At 35.9% G+C, this 20,380-nt stretch overlaps 2 protein-coding genes across 2 annotated transcripts in view; one reads left to right on the top strand and one right to left on the bottom strand.

Moving 5' to 3' along the window:
- LOC129941702 (serine-rich adhesin for platelets) overlaps positions 1-20,380 on the top strand; it is a 426,963-nt gene that overhangs the window by 76,864 nt on the left and 329,719 nt on the right. The gene's annotated exons all lie outside the window — the stretch shown is intronic.
- Positions 16,185-19,853, bottom strand: LOC129941253 (uncharacterized protein K02A2.6-like). The gene has a single exon (XM_056049843.1). The coding sequence runs from the start codon at positions 19,851-19,853 to the stop codon at positions 16,185-16,187; it is 3,669 nt and encodes a 1,222-aa protein (XP_055905818.1).

Here is a 20,380-nt window from a genome sequence, read left to right as displayed (position 1 = left end):
GTGTAAGATTATGATGATTTCTCAAAGTATAGTCAGTTTGGCAGCTGTTCAGAAGTTCAATACCTACAAAAAAATTATGGCTAGTTTTTTCAAAGCCACAAATTATGTAAATAAAAAGGGATTTTTAGACTTTAAGACCCACGATATGCGTTTCACGAATAAGAGATTCTCAGTAGATATAAGAAAATATTCAGTCCTTCTGATCTGGAACCTACAAAGACCTCATCGGTGCAAGATTTGAGTTCAACTCACATATTTGGGAAAGTATCCAAAAAGAGCTTGGTAAATGTTAAGCTTTATAACTATAACCGGCCCTTTTACATCACTGGAACCTCACCACAATGTTTCATGTCTTAAGTTGTTCTACCAATGTTCTTGTCATTTCCATTCTAAACCTCAAAAAATCTGCAGAAATACTCAGACTTCTCATTAGTTTGCCTTTAAGCTCAAGTACATCACTTACCTACTTACTAAAGATGGAGCTACAATCCTGTGTGAACTAGGGCCTCGCCCTAAAAACTTTCCACTTGTGAATGCGACCTGATCCGCAGTGTTCTTCTACTGCGCTCTCCTGTGGATGTAGGTGTGGATTCGAAGACTTTCCGGGTCGGAGTATTAGTTTCCATGCGCTCAACGTGACCCAGCTATCTCAGTCGTTGGACTTTTATCCTTTTGGCTAAGTCTACGTCGTCGCTGTACAGCCCGTACAGCTCTTTGTTCCATCTTCTCCTCCACTTACCTTCTATGCATAGTCAATGCTTCTGCAAGGTATTTTAGAACAGGGAATTATGAGGGTCTTATAAAGCGATACTTTGGTCACTCGATATAGGGCTTTGTTACTGCTTTCTTTGCCCAAAGAAACAGCGATTAGTAAGAATCTTTCTTCGTTTGATCTCAGCGCAGCGCTGATGTTATTTTCTGTGTTCATAACGGAGCCTAAACATACAAAAGCTTTATCCACCTCAAAGTTACGTCTGTTGATGGTGACGTTTTGACCGAGAGGTGTTGATAATGTTGGCCTATTCTTGATAAAAAAAACATGTACCTTGTTTTGCCCGAGCTAAACCCTTTTTTCCGCTTCTGTCACAATATTCACAAAAGCCCCATTGACATCACGCTGAGTTCTTCCGATTATGCCAACGTCATCAGCATTATACTAGTTATTGGAAACACTTTCGAAAGATAATTCCTCAAGTGTAAAAGTGGGAGCTCTCCACTATTCTTTCAAGGACGCCGTTAAAGGAATCGCTAGACGGCGTATTATGTTGTCTAAAGCCTTTTTGACATCTGAAGGTTCTGTTACGTTGTTTCCAACCATTATGGAACAGCTCGAATTTTCCATGGTCATCCTGCACAAACGGACGAGTTTGGCAAAACTAGACATGGCTATGTACAGCGTGAAATCGATAAAGAAGACGGTTGTTGTGGATTTGATGTACTTGGGTTTCTCCAGGATCTTCCATGTTGTAAATATTCGATAGGCTGTGGACTTTCCGGGTCTAAGACCACACTTATAAGGACCTATTAGACTGTTGACTATGGGCTTAGGTGTTTACATTTTACGGCAGATAAGACTTCGTATAAGCGGTGTTAAGTTAACTGATTCCTCTTTACATGGTAAAGGTTAGAGTGTCTCTTTTTTTCAGTATCGGGCAAACAGTACTGAAATTCCATTCATCGGGCAATCTTTCTTCCAACCAAATCCTATAGAAAAGTTGCTCGGCATTCAAGCCACTTTCGCCTTTATAGCTTTCAGTTCGAGGTTTATATGATTCTGAATTTCGTTTCATCTGCTCAGGGCTGGATTTAGAGATCCAGAGGCCTCGGGGCAATAAAGAAGCGGAGGCCCGCTCAGCTTCCATCTCCTCGATGTGATTCAGGAATCCAAATCTCTATAGGCATGCAATCTTTCAGTAAGAGAAACGGATAATTGGCCAATCACTTTGATGAAAGTGGATACTTTGTATTTTTCCTTGGGTGACAGATTTGCTTCCTCGTATTTATCAAAATCATTTTGTTTAGATTCCCCGAATGATTTCAATGATTCTAGTGCACACATTGCCGATTCAAGAATCATTTTCGGGTCTTGCAACATCTTGTTTGTAGCATTGAATCGCTCCAAGATATCGTTCCAAATTTTTGCAAACAAAGCGGTTTTGAGACCACTCATCTTCTGTAGAAGGTGCGTTGCTTCATTCCTCACGATGTCTTTTTGCTATTTATTGGAAGATATGCTGGTTTTAGCTTCTTCGGTTTCCAAATAGCCGTTGACTTAGGGTTTCGTAGCTTCAGCTCGACAATACCAACGAATGTCGCTGAGCTTTTTCAAGACTAAAAACTGGCCGCTTTTCTTCTTTGATAATTTCTCAATTAGAATTCGGTGCCGCTCTGTACTGTCTATCAAAAACGTGTACAAATTCTGCACGAAATCAAAGAGTTGAACAGCCAGTGGAATTGAATACCATCTGAGGTTGCGGGCAAGTACCATTCCACCCAGCCATTGGTGTACTCCCTCAAGATAGGTGGTGAATTGATAAGAATAATTTGAGATTTTGATATTTTACTGCCTGTTTGCCTGATTGGAGTTAACATATATATATCAATGATTTTTGTAATTTAATATCAATATCCCTATCCCTACTTCCCTACTTATATAATATTATAAATGCGAATGTAAGTTTGTTTGTTACGCTTTCACGCAAAAACTACTTAACCGATCATCATGAAACTTTGCACATACACTCTTGAAGGTATTAGAAGTAACATAGGATACTTTTTATTAAAAAAAAATTTACGAAAAATAAGAAAATTGTTTGTCAAGATATCGTCAAATTTATCTACTTCAACGCCATCTAGCATCATCTAGCATTATAGTAATGAAGTTTCAACCCTGAATAATTCAATTGAATATAGTTTCAACTGTTTCTAATTTTTGTATATTTATTGTTATTTTTCTTCTGTCGTTACATGCAGTATAGTACTATTCACATTTTTGAGGTTATCCGTAATTTTTGTGGTTAGCTGTTACTTTATTATTTTAGATCTTACTCGCTGATGTTAATTTTTACTCTGCTTTTATTTGAGGAAATGCCTCGAAAGCGGAAATCTGGTCTATCCAAAAATTCATCGCGTGCCCGTGCCGCAAAAGTTGCATGAAATCAAGAAACTTCGGCTCACGCAGAGCTAAAGAGACAAGAACAAGCTAAGCGACAAAGAGTTTTGAGAGCAGTTGAAACGCCTCTTTAGGCATGAGTTCGATTAGAAAGACAAGGTGCACTGCAGATAACTAGAACAGCGATAGAAACACCAGAACAATCGCGGGCGAGAAGAATTCATAATGCAGACATGCAGACCACGCGCCGCCGAAATTTTATGCGTAATGATTGGGCTGTGTTTAATGGTACTGGGTTTCAATATGATCCTTCAATTGAATATCATAATAACCCATTGATTGTTATTGGCTCAATGAATAAAAAATGTCAGTACTGCGATGCTTTCAAGTGGAAAGATGAAACTGCTGGAATGTGCTGCTCCGGTGGTAAAGTTTCACTTCCATTACTTGTAGATAGTACAGATATAATGGAAGGTATGGTAGTTTTATTGGCTGGTGATTTCCGTCAAACTCTCCCAGTGATTCAAAGGGGGACACCAGCAGGTGAAATTCAAGCGTGCATTATCAAGCTTATGACCGGCAGTTGAAAAACTCCGCCTGAAAACGAATATGAGAGTGCATCCTCGTAATGACGTGGATTCAGTACTTTACGCAGAAATGTTGTTGAAAATTGGTGATGGTTGCTTAGACGTTGACGCTGAAGGCTACATATCACTGGCAAGATAATTTTGTAATTTAGTAGAAAGTGATGTGGATCTCATTGATAATGTTTTTCCGGAATTGCAACAAAATTTGTGTAGTGATCAGTGGTTGTGTGCAAGAGCAATATTAGCAACAAAAAATGAAATTGTAAATAGCATCAACACTGACATTTTAAACGAGGTTCAAGGAGAAATGAAGGAATATTTGTCAATAGATACAATTATGGATACGGAACTAAGTACTTCATATCCTGTAGAGTTTTTAAATTCACTTGAACTATCGGGTGTACCGTCACATAAACTTCAATTGAAACTAAATGTACCAGTAATGCTTATGCAAAATCTAGATGCTCCTCGGCTATGTAATGGAACAAAGCTTCGGATAACAAAATTGGGACAGAACATACTTGGTGCTACTATTTTAACAGGTGTCGGTAAGGGAAATACTGTAATATCTCAGATACCAATTATTCCCACTGACATTCCAATTTAAAAGGGTTCAGTTTCTCGTCAAGCTTAGCTTTGCTTTTACTATAAACAAGGCACAAGGACAAACATTACAGGTAGCAGGAGTGTATTCAGAAAACCCATGCTTCTCTCATGGTCAACTTTATGTAGCCTGTTTACGTGTATCTAATGCCCGGAATTTACACGTATTTGCACCCGACATTTGTTGTTGCATTGCAATAAGCATATATTAAGGTGTTGAAACTTCACTGTTTGTAGTAATTTTAAAAAATTGTTGATCTCAGCCAAGCAATAAAATTTAGTTATTATATTGACTCATTTCTTTTATTGTACCCTTACCCTTTATCTCTCATACTTATTTAATTTCTCCACTGCGGGCAAAGTCGCGGGTAAAAAGCTAGTAATTAAATAATCATATATGTATGTTAAAAAAGGACTGTAGGTAAAGGTATAAGAGCAAACAAATATAAACAAATATACATATATCAAAGGAAAAGATGTTTACTAATGTTTATTAGTTGGAATTTGAAACAAACACTTTCCGAAGTGTCTATTATGGGGGCCCCGTTTGTGGAGGCCGTGGGTCTTCCGCCCGGTTGCGCTCCCCTAAACTCGGTCCTGCATCTGCTCATAAAAAACTTTCGAACTTTATTTCTGCTTTTGAACCTCTCAACATCAAATTCCAACGGACAATTTATGAGTTATTGGCTAATTGACAAAATTTAAAGCCATCAGTCATTTGTACTTAACTCATTTTATTTATTTTTTAACACTCAAAACAGAATTAAAATTAATACAAAAAGCTCTATAGAGACTTCTTTAATAACATTTTTCAGTACCATGATCGAAATTGAAGCATTCAAATGTTTTTATTATTCTTCAAAAATATTTAAAAAAGAATCACTTAACTTTACAAGCTGTTCTACTTTTTAAAACAATAAAATATTTATTTTTAAGCTTAATTTATACAACATGTGATTATTTGAACAATTATTATTATCATGAAACCAATAAGAGCAATTCTTGTTTCAAAAACAAATTGGCTTCTATAGGAATATAATTTCACTGAAAAACCATCAAATTGAAGTCGTAAAAAAGCAGTAGCTTTTCAGATGTCATTCATTCGCTTTCAAAAAATATGTAAGTACCATTATTACCCAAATACTTCCTTGAATATTTGCATGTACCACTTTATTTTATAATGTTGCAATTAATGTTTAATTTAGTTTTTATATTTTCTTGTTAACACCATAAACTTTAACTTTATTTATACTGCAGAATATTGATAAAGTGACAAACACGAGAAACGAAACCAGGCTGTGCATTACAACTTGATTGGGGATCATTTGACAGCCTCTCGACTTCATCATCGGCAGCTTCTTGTTTTGGGTTACATCTCTTGAATAATAATAAAAAATTATAAATAAAGGCAACCGTCAAGCGCGTTCAGTAAACTTTGCTTTGACCTTGACTTAAATGTCACGAGTGTATCTACCACATATGCGATACTTACGTTCAGGTAAACATGCATATTTTTATGACTTAAACAAATACATAAACACTAAAAGTATCTGTGATGTGTGTTTAGTATCAGCAAATTTACATAAATCAACGAACGAACAAAAATATGTGCAATAACTTCTTCATCTCTTAGCTTTTATATAAAAATATGTAATGTTTACATTTTTCGCTAAAATATGGACGGAGACCGACCGTCGACGTCGAATCGATATCAACGTCGACACATGGCAATTCGAGTTTATTAGCAAATTTATTTTTCACCGATTTGAGGCTATCTTATTAATTTATCAAAAATATCTTTAAAAAATATGGAAAGCTCTTCAACAACAGCAACAAATAAACACAAATCTTTTTTGTAAAATCAACTTCATAAAAATTTATTAAAACAAAATGTGTTTTTTATTAACGTAAGTACTGTCCAGTGTCCGTATCTATACTTTATAGGTATTACTCTGTAGTTTATACGTACTGAATGTAGATAGGTTCAAGGTTTTCAAGATACTAGTTTTTTTTTGTGTAATTTAATATAAGTTCACAACACTATACACTCCACTACACTACAGAACATCACATCACGCCATACGCATCTAGAAAATTATGGATAGATGAGAGAAAATTAATATCGACTTTATTTTTAGGAGCGAATGTTGATTATTATTAATTTAATATAATAAAGATGTTGTAGCCGATAATGAACTTGTACATGGGTCGCAATAAATCATTAAGCCTTATTTGTTCTCAGATGACCAGACCATACATTAAGCCTAAAGACGTTCGAAACAAAAACAACACTGAATGACAACATTTTTTTTAGGAAATATTAAAGTTTAAGACGAGATCTGGAAATGATAATAAGTCCTAAGTTTTTGAAAAAACCTTGACTTTCGTTCATATTGAGTAAATACTGTTTTTGAACTTTGTAAAGGTAGGAACTTTCATCAATTTCGTTTTTATCCAGCAGCTTTTCCTTTTCTTTAGTTGTAAGGTACCTTAGAGTTCATTTGCTTCTATTTTAAAGTATCCAGAACCATGTGTTTGGAATAACAAAATAAGTGAAAGGTACTTACTATAGTTTAAAATTAGGGTACTTTTCCAAACGAATTGAAGCCCATCAGCGACCAAACGGCATTGTCTATGGTCATGAACTTTGAGCTCCTGGCTCATTTGGATCTTGTTTGGTCATAGGCCCAAGTCCCGACGCAAAAAAGTTGAAAGTCTGCGAAAGGCTGAGTTCTTTTGTACGGCGAGGAATTGACTACCCCGGGTTCTGCTGTAGACTTTCACGGACGGCGGCGATGTTCTCGGCCGATCTTGCGTTCCTTGATCTTACGGGTGTTGGCTTATTGTTTACTGAACCGGTCGTCTTAAATTTGGCCACCAAACGATGAAGAGTCGACTGTCAAGAGCCACCACGAACAATAAACAAACATTTTGACAGATGATACCAAAGTAAAATGGCCGCCTTGGGGTGCCAAAATCTACCCGTGCCAATTGAAAAACCCTTAAATTGAAAGAACAACATTTGGGAAGTACTTGTACTTTGTCTTAAGTTCGAGTTTATGTTGTTGGTACTTCTCTAGTATTGATACTTGCTTTATACCGGCAAGTTTTGGTACTATTGATTGATAGTTAACAGTTCTGTTCAGTTTAATGAATTGAGGTTACGTCTCACATATAATAGTCTATTCTTTAAGTTAGAAATATTTATAATCTTAAAACTCAAGTTAATGTTTTCATGCTTCTCTAAAATGTCTGATAAAATTTTTTCGTACATATTGTTGTTATTCTAACTTACTTACTTAAGTCCTCAGACCTGTTAAGTCCGTTGGGAACCCCTTAAGGGACATAGGGCTTTTACTACGTCTACCCGCCATCGTGTACGGTTTGTGGAGATGTGTTTCAGTTCCCTCCAACTCTTGCCTAGTGACGATGATTCCGTCTCGACTGTCATGCGCCATGTACTTCTCGGTCGTCCAGATCTTTTCTTCCTTCTTGTGTGAGCGGATTCCACTGCATTGCTTTGCCTCCAATGCAGTCGTTACCTTTTCGAAGCTTCGTATTATAGATTATATAGCTTCCTGACCTGTCCTTCTATGAAGGACCTCATTTGAAATACGGTAAGCCAGAAAATCCTTAGGATGTTACGAAGACATCTATTTACGAAGGTTTGCAGCTTTCTTGTTAAGGCTGTAACCTTCTACGTGCTGCACTTATAAAGAACCACAGATTCAACATTTCCGGCAAATGACGGTTTGTTCGGATCCGCCTTCGATGGAAACAATGCTTCCATAGTATTGAAAGCTCTCTACCTTTTCCATCGGTTGTGAGAAAATATTTATTTGAGAGGATGGTCGGGTTCCGAGGCTGATCATTTTTGTTTCGCGGGAATCAATTTTCAGCCCCACAACTTCTGCTTCTTTCTCCACACTTGTTGTCATTTGATGGAGATCCATAATCCTATGAGAGAGTAAGCAAACTTCGTCCGCGTAATCCAAGTGCTTTAAATAACATGTTAACCTGAAAGAGCTGAGCGCAGTACATCGCTTATCACCAACGAAAATAATATTGGCTACAGAATAGAGCCCTGTCTGACTCCGCTTCGGATTTCAAAATCATCTGACAACCTACCTTCGTGCAGAACGTGACCCTTGGATCTATCATATGCTGCTTTAATAATAGCAACTATTTTTTCTGGGATGTCTCTCCTCCGCAAAGCTAATCATATACATATACTTCCTGTTAACGCTATCAAAGGCCTTCTCGAAGTCGATGAACAGCAGGTGTAGTGGTGATCGATATTAAACGCACTGTTCAAAAATGATCAGCAGGGTGTTAATATGATCAATAGAGAAGGATCCAGTGCTGAATTCTGCTTGTTCGGCATCGAGTGTGGCCTCAAGGTGTTCTCTGATGCGTTCTTTTCCGCAACGACTGGTAGAACGCAAATTCCTCTCTAGTTTTCTCACTTTATAAGATCTTCTTTTTTTGGGAGCTTAACGATAGTTCCCTTCTTCCACTCATGGTGGAAGATTTCGGTGGTCCAGAAACCAGGATTCTTTTATAAGCGGATTAAGCAGTTTACTTTATGACGTTGGCGCTGCTTGTAAAAGCTCTTTTGGAATTCCATCAAGTCCTACCGCTTAGTTGTCCTCCTTAAGTGCTGTGATTGCGGCAATGATCTCATCTTTGCTGGGAGGTGTGGTGTTGATTCGGGGATTCGTTTCTGCAGTCACTTCGGAAGGTATCGGCTGCAAACACTCGGTTTAAGACCGAGGAATAGTGTTCTTTCCACCTTCTGACTTGCTCATCCACGGAACTTATCACAGTTCCGTCTACTTTTTCACAGGGTGTTGCTTTGAGCTGTGTGTACCGGTCAGATTGTTATTCTTGGAAGATTGAAAGCAGTTTTGAAACGAAGATGTCAAACTAATTCATTGCAAATAATTTAGATATTCGAATAGGCCTATTGAATCTTTTGTTTGTGTTTATAATACTTCCACAAGAGGTAGCAAGGTTCCGAACATGCAGTCAGAAATTCGAAAGAAATCGTAACGTTGGTGATTTAAATTTTGTCTTCAATAAAATTTAAGAGCCAATTTCACATTCTTGTTTGGTCTGTGGTTTACCAACTGATTCAAATAGCTTAATAGGCTTTTAAAGTGTGATTACAAATGTAATACCTTAACTACAGTTAAATTTTAAGAAACCCAATTTATTTCTTAAGCTTAATGAAAACGTCAAAAAAAAAATACTACAAATATTATTTCCATGTGTGAAATATGTGTTGTTTGAAAAATCAGCTTTTGACGTTTACTTTTCTGTCACTATAGACAGCATACAATATCTTTTTCAATTGGAGATTTACGTTTCATATTTCGAATTTCCCTATGCTTTATTTTCTAATATCAATTTTTGACAGGACTCTGAACTAAAACTGTCAGTTTGAAAAGTCAATTAATACCAGAACCCAAAGTTTTATTATAGACACACGAGAATTGCGCAAGATGTTTGCAAGTGGTTCTTGTTAAATCCTCTTTTTCTTATCGTTTGCGTTACGTTATTGGTGTTGATACCCAAATTCAGATTTCGCAAATAAACTAAACAGCGTTATTTTCTTATGTTTAACACTTGCTTAAGTCACCAAAAGTAATTTAAACAGAATTGTCAATGATTCTAGAAAATTTATTGTTTAAAATTACGCTTTTGCAAATTTTAACTGATCCTATAACATCTAACTATAGCTTCAAATTTTATGAAAGTTAAAATCACAAAATGGCTGCCAACTTTTAGTTGTATTTGCTTTATCAATATGACTTCTGAAATTAAGGTTTGTTCGTTTTGGCATTGCTCACGACCTATCAGTGCTAAGACGTGTTCAGGAGTAACTGGTAAATGTCCAAATATTTGAAAAGTTGAAAACTTATTAAAAACTAATGCGGTAATTTAGAATTGGCTTCGATTCGGTTTTCTGTTTTTTAGTTATATAAGTCACTACAAATTGACTTTTTAATTTAAATAACATATGTATTTTTATTAATTCGCCTTTACAAAACATGTTAAACCCTAATCGATGGATTGGAATCAATAAAGAAACACTTCCCCCCTTTAATATAATCAAACTATTGACAATTTAAGAGTCCGTTTCATGTTTTTCTTTACGCTGTCAATTGATTCCACTTGGCTTCTCGAGCTGACAAAAGCATAACTCAAAATTAACTTGATATCTTGATATCTTGATACTTCGAATTAGTTAACTAAATTTTATTGTCTTTATTTCATTTTAGTTCCTTGTATCACATATTTTTTGCTGAATTGGAACAATCAATTTACAATATCAAATTCAATTGAATCATTCGACAACAAAAAAAAAAACTACAACTAAAATGACAATACCAAATTTGACATGGACTCCAGTTGTTGTCATATTATTATGTTGATCCGTTTACAAATGAGGGAATCGAGAAAAATAAATATAAAAAATATATTATATTGGGCGGTAGATCGTGATTAAATGACGTTCTATTCAACCAAATGGGGTTTCGAATGACATTTTGTTTGTCAAAAGTTGTTGTTGTTTGTCTTATATTCCTTTCTTTTAATTTATTTGATTTATTCAAGGCAATGGTTCAACGCCATATTTGTTTTTAATCCGTCAAAATTCTTTTTATTTTTTTTAACTTCTTTATTTTGTTCATTCTGATCTTTTTTCGCAAATCATACAAAACACTGAGTAAAAATAAAACATTTTATTTGAAAATACGGTGTTGGTTAGGAGTGGTTTATTTTTTGGTTGACACTACAATCGATGTTTCCATATGTGACGTTTGTTTAGCCGATAAAACATATTTGATGTGTTGCTGTTTTTTTTTTTTTTATGGGAATGTCACGTAGAGATTCTTTAGAAAAAATATTTGTTTGATCAATTTATTGATATGGACGTGGGAATGCAATATGCAACTTTATTATGATTGTGACAGGCTTACGAATAGGGTGGGCCTTCAGACAGAAAGACATTTAATACTTAGAAGCTATGAGAGGATTGGCAAAAAAATGTAAATTATTATTGAATTTGGTTAATGCGAAGTTATGTGAAATGTGATGGCCTTGGAATTAATGAGATATAGTCGTAAATTCTTCAGTTTTTTTCTAGCTAAATGTATAAAGAATTTTGTATAAGAAAATTGTGCTTGTTAAATGATACTCTTCGCAGTTTTGCCATTAATTAAGGGACTTTTAAAATATGTCTTACAATATGTGTCAATAGATATTTCAAAATTTTGTTGTTTTCAATTTTAATTTTGAGAGTTAAAAATTTGTTTTAAGAAATTCTCAAATTCCGAATTCATCACCTGAAAATCTTAAAGGATGACGATATTTGACATTTTATTCATATGAGTTATTGACAGGTTTAAATTGTCAATGAACTTTCGTTCAAGACAGTAGATTAAGTCGAAGACGCCGTGGCTTGCAAAACAGGGTTTGGTGTTTGTTCTCTTACTGATTCGACTAATTCTGTAACTTTTTCTGTTTGGGCAAGAAGCGCTTCAGATGGAAGGAAGTCTTAATCACAATAGTCCTGGATTAATCGGGAAAATTCCAGTTGCGCTAAAACCAGATTCTCCTTTGGCAACAGACGCAATGCTAGCAAAAGCTTTTTGAAAAAGGTAAGCGAAATCCTGCGGTGTTATCTTTTAGCCAAGATAAGACTTCATGTGCAAATTGCATTCGTGTCTATACGCTGTTTTTAGTGGACCATAAAAACCACGTCCAGTGGCTGCATCCTATGGGAGTTATGTGGTGGAATTGAGAGCATAACAATATTGTTTTTGCGACAATATTCGTATGCTTAAAGTGTTATGTGACTAGAATGATTGTCCGGGATAAGCAGAACTTTTTCTTCGTTCGTTAGCTTGGCATGGATGACGAAGTGCTCTAGACAATCTGCAAAAAGATCTTCTGTTATCCATCCATTTTTCCAGCATTTGTAGAGAGCCACAGGTGGCCCACCATGTTCAAGGCTAGGAGAGTATCTTGCACGAGGAAAAATGAAAATTGGTGGAATGAAACTACCGGCAGCGTTCATAGCACATAATGCCGTTATATCCCATTTTTTTTTACCATTTCCCCATCACATCTCCCAGCAATTGGAAAAAAAATCTGCCTCTTTTTGATTAAATGCAGTTGCTCTGCTCAGGCTAGTTTCTTCAGCTTTCCGGACAGATATTTTGTTTCTTTTTTTGAACCCTTCAAGCCATTCCTTTTCTGCAGTTTTGAAGGTCTTATTAAAGTTGTTGGCTATGCCTTTTTTTTCAGCGTATTCGAAAGCTATTTGCCTCACCTGTAACTATGTTCACCCATACAAAATTTTGGCGAGATGTTTGATCTGTGTTGCGATTTCACATTCTTGATCTTTGGTGAAAATCGTGTGCCGAGCAAAAGACGGTTTACATAATTTGTTTTTTTTTTTTTTTTTTTAAGCGTTGTTCGTGCAGTGTTGAAAATGGTATTTGCACAGACTTGGCTACGGAAAGAATTGACATACCTTTTTCGATCAATTTTTTGGCGATGTTAATAGCCACCTGCGACCACGTACCTCTTGAAGTGGTTCTTGGCATAGGCTTGCCCTTCTGCATACAACAAAAAAGAAAAAAGAGAAAACAACTGTCAATTTTTTATGAACAGGTAAATACCGGTCAACTGACCGAAAAAAATATTTATAGTGAAATATTAAGTTGAGAAAAACAAAGTAAAATCAATTTATATATGTAAGTAATAAAACACAACATAAAATATGGAAAATATCACTGTATTGATAACAAATGAGGAAAAGTACTTACTCTCTATTTTCTGATCACTTTTTCTTATAATAAATTAACCGAAAGTACTAAAAGGTCTGTCACTTCCAAAAGCCACAAATAAACTAGATCAACAACTGTCTGATATGAAAACTATCTTTTGGAGCACTAACACATTTAAAGAGTTGGTGAGTGGACGTGCTCGTTCTCGGCATTACCAAGTTTTATCCTATGCTTTTAAAAAAAGTTTTAAATTCCTATTTATATTGTTTTCTGTACAATGCTTGGAACAGTTTCCAACTTAACACCAAATTATAATGGTTGCGTCACATCGGTAACAATCTTAGCACTTAGGAAATTCAATTTTCTGAATTGATTTTTGCTAATACGAGCTTATATGTAAGTTATTGTTACTTACTGACAGTGGCAAATTATATTTAAAATTAAGTATTACTGGTTGTGTCACTGGATTAGAGTTTTATAAAGTTCACTTCGAACTCTGATTCTTTTTTATTGGAGATACGTAGTAAACTTTAACTTACAATATAGCATAAGTTTTGTCTTAAATGTAACAGATAAAAAGTTTCACAGTTTTCTGAACTGAATTTGGTCAATTAAAATTTTCTATGACTGTAATGATATGAAAGTTTAAATCACAAAATGGCTGCCAGCTGCTAGTTTCGTTCCTTGATCGATATGGAGTATTAAATTAAGGTTTGTTTGTTTTGGCATTGCTCGCGAACTGTCAGTGCTAAGACGTGTTCAGGTGCACCGAATCGGTAAATTTCCAAATATTTTCCAAAATTCACCCTAGCTTATAACAAAACTATATTACAACACGATCTTTATTCCAGTTGTTTTATTAATATTGTACTTTTATAAATTTAACGTTCTAACATGTTATGTTGCTACAAGTGCCTGCTTATATTTCTTTGTTTAGTTAAAAACAAACAGTACTGTGGGAGATGTTGAGTTCCCCTCCCCTCATTTGTCTAAGACTTTTATATAACTCGATCGCAAAATAAGAAAAACGTCAAAGAAGTAAAAACAGTCAAGTAACACGTATCATCCACGGTCGATGGTATTATTGCCCGTATAGTCTCCGTCGTACACGTAATAGCCATCATACATGCGTACTATGTACACAAGTGTCTCATTGTTTACTTGACGCTATAAATGTTACGCCCATGCTTCAAAAATTTAATTATGTCGTAATAATCTCAAGTACCATAACATCGTATTGTAATGAAAATGTTCATTTCAATTTATTTAACTTGCCTTCTTTTCCTCGAAGATGTGCAGTGAATAAAATGTGATGAATGTAATTCGTTGTGTAGGTCTTCTAGTTGGTGCCTGTAGCTGTCAAAACGTGTTTGTTTCTTCTTTCGAATCTTCTTGCATTATTCGGAATGTCAAGTTAAAGACGAATTTGTATCTCAAACCCTTGTCACTCATAACAGACAAAAACGGACCTATCATACTTGCTACACACCCTAAGCATCTCTCCTTCGTCACTTCAGAGAAGACTTTAATTAGTTCAAAAAATCAATAGACCAATATCATATGTGCTTTTATAAGTTTGACATCTTCGAGCTGTAGAATCTATAAGAGCACACAAATAAAAGAATCATATATTTTTGTATCAATAATCTTCATTCTGGGCAAATAGTTGTCTAAATAGTGGTTTCATCTAAATCTAAAGTGCGGTATGACAGCCCACATTTCAACAACAACGGTTCAGATAGACAGACGGATATAAACTTCTATAAACAAATAGTTTTTGGTTACAGAAAATCAATTAGACGGACGACTTTGTCGTCGTATATTTAATTGCTTATGGCGTTACATATATCGTACAACCTAAAAGTTGTATCGATCTTTATAGTACATTTTCAACAAATCGAATTCAATTTATAGTTTACTTCTTCCTCATCACACCACATCACATCACTCAACACAACACTCATCATCATCATCCATCAGACGAATATGGTTGATGCATATGCTTTTATATCTATGAACTGATACTGTATTGTGTATTGTACAGTGTACAATATATGTGAACAGTGTATGTACTGATGAGTTTTTTGTTTTGTTGATTAAATAATAACACAACATATATACACTTTACTCAGCAGGGTAAAGGGATGCATCACAATGAACTTTTGTTTGAAATTTATATTTAATACTAGAGTGCTTTTTTAACTGTCAGTTTTTATTTTTACAGATCTTACAAATTTATTTTCCACCACTGCTTAATATTCACCATTTTTGTGGTGAATGTTAAAATTTCCAATGCTTTGTTGAAAAAGTGTATGTATCTACACTAGTAATGAGATATTTTTAACCTGTCACACGTCAAAAGATGACAGATGTCACTTTAGAAGAGCTGCAAAGGCAGTAAGCTATTAAAAATGAAAGTTTGAACGTTGACATTATGTGTGAAACACTGAATCTTTTAAATGACCACCATGCGAATTGTTGCAAGTATCGATTCTTTTGAGGTAATTTTCGACCACTTTGACATATATTGGACGGTATCTCAGCCATAAATAACTTGACGAATGTTGGTTTTAAGTGCTCAAGAGTTAATATACATAAAGATGGTCTTTGGCGTAGCCCCACAAAAAAAAGTCCATCGATGTAAAATCGCATGATCGTGGTGGCCAGTTGATATCGTCACAACGGACAGGATATGTCTCTTGCAATAAAGTCATATTTGCTCGAGTTGTGTGGCATGTGTCACCGTCTTGCTGAAGCCAAGTAGTATTCTTCAAAAGCAAGCAAAAAAATCGGTTATCATATGTGTTGTGTTCCGAAAAAAAAACATTTTAGTTTTCATTTCACTTCATTTAATAATTACTTATAAACTAACTATATTTCATTCAATTATAATATACAACAATTTTAAGATGATACGTAATTTTTGCTATCAAGAAGTGTGGATGAGATGAAGAACAAAAGCGAACTGATTTCTTATAACTAAGCTCTTATTTGATTGTCGTCTCTCGGCTAAAGGTACATATAGATGTTGGGCGTTCATACTCATCACTCCTCCCCACTAGCTTTAGTTGGACACGGGTAGGGTTAGCATTGGAAACGTACAATGGGCTTTCGTATTCGAGTTGAACGTCGTGGTGTGACAGGTGCAGGGCTCGGATTACGAATCATCAAGGCGGCAGCTTTAGGACTTTGACTTGCACTGGATGAGTTAGGTTCTTGACTTTGATTATTTCTGGAAAATTCAAAATTATTTGTTAATAATGCAGATTTACCTATTTGACCATTTGAATTTTGGCCTTGAGCTAAAATTCTAGCTGTATCAAAACTTTCTGGGCTGACATCATCTTGTCTGGGTCTTAGTTGGTTTTGGTGGCGTTTCCAAAGTCCTTTGGGGGTGCGAACTAAGTATGTTATGGAACCAAGTTGTGAAATCACAGTTCCTTCATACCATTTGGGACCCTTGGCAAAATTGCGAACGTAAACTGTTTGGTTTATTGTAAACTTTGGACATGATGAATTTTGACTGTTGACTTTGGAATTTGGTACAATTTGTGATAAAAGTATTCGATGAGCTCTGCCATGAAGAATTTCGGCAGGACTTTTTCCTGTTACAGGATTCGGTGTTGTCCTGAACGTCATCAAATATTTCGAAACGGCGGTATCGATACACTTCTCCTCCTCGCAGACTTTACGCATGTTCGTTTTAAATGTGCGAACAAAACGTTCAGCCTCTCCGTTTGATGATGGATGGAAAGGTGCAGTTCTTAAATGTTGTATTCCGTTGGAATTACAAAAATAGTCGAACTCCTTCGATGAAAATTGTGTACCATTGTCACTAACGATTACTTCCGGTAATCCTTCAAGCGCGAAAATTCTTGAAAGTGCTTTGATTGTATTTGTTGACGTGGTGTTTTTAATTGATATAGCAAACGGGAACTTGGAAAGTGCGTCTACGCAAATTAACCACATTTGATTTAAGAATGGGCCGGCAAAGTCGATGTGGATTCGCTCCCATGGCTTTTCTGGTTGCGGCCAGCTGTGAAATTCTTTAGGAGGATCGACTGCGAATGTTTGGCAAATTGTGCAGCCTTTAACATTTGACTCTATGCTTTCATCGATTTGAGGCCACCAACAGTAACGGCGTGCGAGTTGCTTCGTGCGAACAATGCCCCAGTGACCTTCATGCAGCATTCTAAGGATTTTATCTCTAAGTTTATTAGGAATCACAACTCGATTGTAGTCAGTTTGCAATAAAATAACTCCCTTTTGCGTCGTGAGCGAAAATCTTCGATTAAAATAAGGCGCTAAATATTTTTCACATGCAGGCAAAATTTCTGGCCATCCTTTATTTATATACTGCTTAATTTTGTATAAAACTGCATCTTTGAGCGTTTCTTCAGCTACATCTTTGGCGTTTATAGGAAAATCATTTATATTTTCATCAATTTCAGAAGAGATTTCCTGGCAAGTTTCTTCTAAAGCATCAAATTCTGGATCTGGGCCCACTGGTAATCGTGAAAGTGCGTCTGCGTTCGCATGTTTGTTTGACGGTTTATAGCGGATCTCATATGTAAAACTCATAAGAGTTAGAGCCCAACGTGTTAAACGGCCAGTTGTAATCGTTGGGAGCTTTTTGTTGGGATGAAACAACGAAATTAAGGGCTTGTGGTCGGTGTACAGAATAAAGCGGCGGCCATATAAATACTGACGAAATTTGGTTACGCCAAAAATAATTGAGAAAGCCTCTTTCTCGATTTGGCTATAGTTGCGTTGTGAATCGTTTAGAGTTTTTGATGCATGGGCTATCGGTTGTTCTGTTCCATCTGGATTGAGGTGAGAAATCACCGCACCTATTCCATAATATGAAGCATCTGTTGCTAGGATGATAGGTAATTCGGGTTTAAAATGAGCAAGGTGTGTCGCGTCTTCAATTTGCTGCTTCAGGTTTTGAAAAGCATTTTCTTGAGGAACTCGCCATTGAAACAAAACATCTTGTTTTCTAAGTTCATTCAGTGGGGCAGCTATTTGGGAGAAATTTTTAATAAAACTGTTATAATAGTTTATCTTACCCATGAATGACTGCAGCTCTTTAAGATTTGTTGGACGAGGCAATTTTTTAATGGCTGCTACCTTGCTTTCAGCTGGACGCACACCTTTGGCGCTGACAATGTGACCCAAGTACTCCACTTCAGTTTTCATAAAATCACATTTTTGTAGGTTAACTCGCAAACCATTATCAGATAAACGTTTAAAAACGGCTTCCAAATTATGTAGGTGCTCTTGCATATTTTTGCCCGTAACTAAGATATCGTCCAGGTACACAGCACATTCAATATCCGCTAGAACTGCTTCTAGTGTCCGCTGAAATATTGCGGGAGCACTGGCAATTCCAAAAGGTAGACGTTGGTATTGATATAAACCCAACGGCGTATTCACAACAGCATATTTTTTTGAATCTTCTTCCAATTCAATTTGTAAATATGCATCAGACATATCCAATTTGCTAAAATACTGGCCTTTGGATAGCTTATGGAACAATTCTTCAGGTCGAGGAATTGGATACTGATCAATTTCAAGTTGTGGGTTGATCGTAACTTTAAAATCCCCACAAATGCGCAGCTTTTGATTACGCTTCGGAACAATTACAATAGGTGCAGCCCATTCACTAAACCTTATATGCTTCCAGATCCCCTCTTCCTCTAAACGATTAGCTTCTAACTTAAATGCTTCAAGTTGTGCATAAGGAATCGGTCTCGCTTTAAAATACTTTGGATTTGAGCAGGATTTTAAATAAAGCTTTGCCTTGACAGTATTACAGTGCCCTAGTGAAGTTGCAAATAAATCAGGATATTTATCACATAATGCATCTACATCACTTGGTGACACACTCTCAAGAACACTCGTGTTGGTACCACCATCAAAATTGACACGCAGTCCGAATGCTTCTGCCCAATCCCAACCAAAAATGTTATCACCGTGTTCCATGTTCGTGATAAGTAAAGGCAATTTTTGTTCAAATCCATTAAATTTTACATTGACATTAACTTCGCCCAGCAAAGGGACATCGACCCCACCATATGATTTCATTCTACGTGTCGATTTTGAATAAACTGGGCAGTTAATCTCATTATAACCAGGTAAACCTATCATTGATTTGCTTGCACCTGTGTCCAACAAGAACTTCACTTCACGGTTATTTATGTTCAATGTCAGAAACAATTTGTTGCCGATTACCTGCATTGAATCATCGACAGAAAATATATTATCTTCGGATAAACTGTTTACATGATCATTCCTAGTTGGCCATTTTCGTTGATAATTAAAAGAAGAAACACTATTGCTCCCAAATGAAAGACATACTGGAGCTATGTGGCCTTTCTTGCCACACTTATTGCAAATGGCATTTAAGAATTTGCAATTCGCTTTCTGATGATGAATAAAACAGCCAGAACAAGACTTTTGCGGAGTGCTACTCTTATGTTGCTGCTGTTGTTGTCCATTTTTGCTTCTATTTCGGGTATGGCTTCGCCCCCGTGGCGCATTTTTTCGCTTATTCAAATGTAATGAAGAATATAATTGATTAGTTTCAATAACGGGCTCATTTCTTTCTTTTAACAACAAAATGGATTTTTGCGTAGCCTCATAGGCTTCTGCAATTGCCTTAACCTCTTCCAAAGTTGGGTTAGTTTTTTGCAGAGCTGCTGAACGCACTGCATCGTGCGGTGTATGGAGAATTATGGAATCTCTTATCATCTCATCTATGTATTCTTTTTTACACTGCTCTGTTACACATGCAAACTGACAATTCCTAGCAAGACCTCGTAGCTCCGCAATCCACTCAGAGTACGATTGATCTTTTTGCATGCGGCTTTTAAAAAAATTGTAACGTGACGTGCAAACATGTACTTTCGATTTAAAATAATTAGATAACTTCTCAATTAAATGTTCATAGTTTTGTAATGCTAAATTGGAAGACCCACACAATTTTCCTAAAAGTTCAAAGGTCTCAGACCCAATCCATGAGAGGAAATAAGCACGTTTTTTAGTTTGGCAAGAAACACCGTAGGCTGTAAAGTGTTGTTGTAGTTGCTGTTCATATGTAAACCATGAACATTTGTCTTTATCGAAGGCATTAAATGGAGGAATGTGATAGCTATTTTCCGCATTATTTGGCTCATTTTTAATATTTGTTTGTTTGACCAAATTTTCTAAAAAACTATTTTGGCTCGTTATCAACGACCTAAGTACTTCACTTAAGTTTTCGTTCATATTAATTTTGA

This window comes from Eupeodes corollae, chromosome 1 (genome assembly GCF_945859685.1).
Source record: "Eupeodes corollae chromosome 1, idEupCoro1.1, whole genome shotgun sequence".
In the NCBI taxonomy this organism is placed as follows: Eukaryota; Metazoa; Arthropoda; class Insecta; order Diptera; family Syrphidae; genus Eupeodes; species Eupeodes corollae.
Note: the sequence above shows the minus strand (reverse complement) of the source record. Positions and strands in the feature narration are given on the sequence as shown.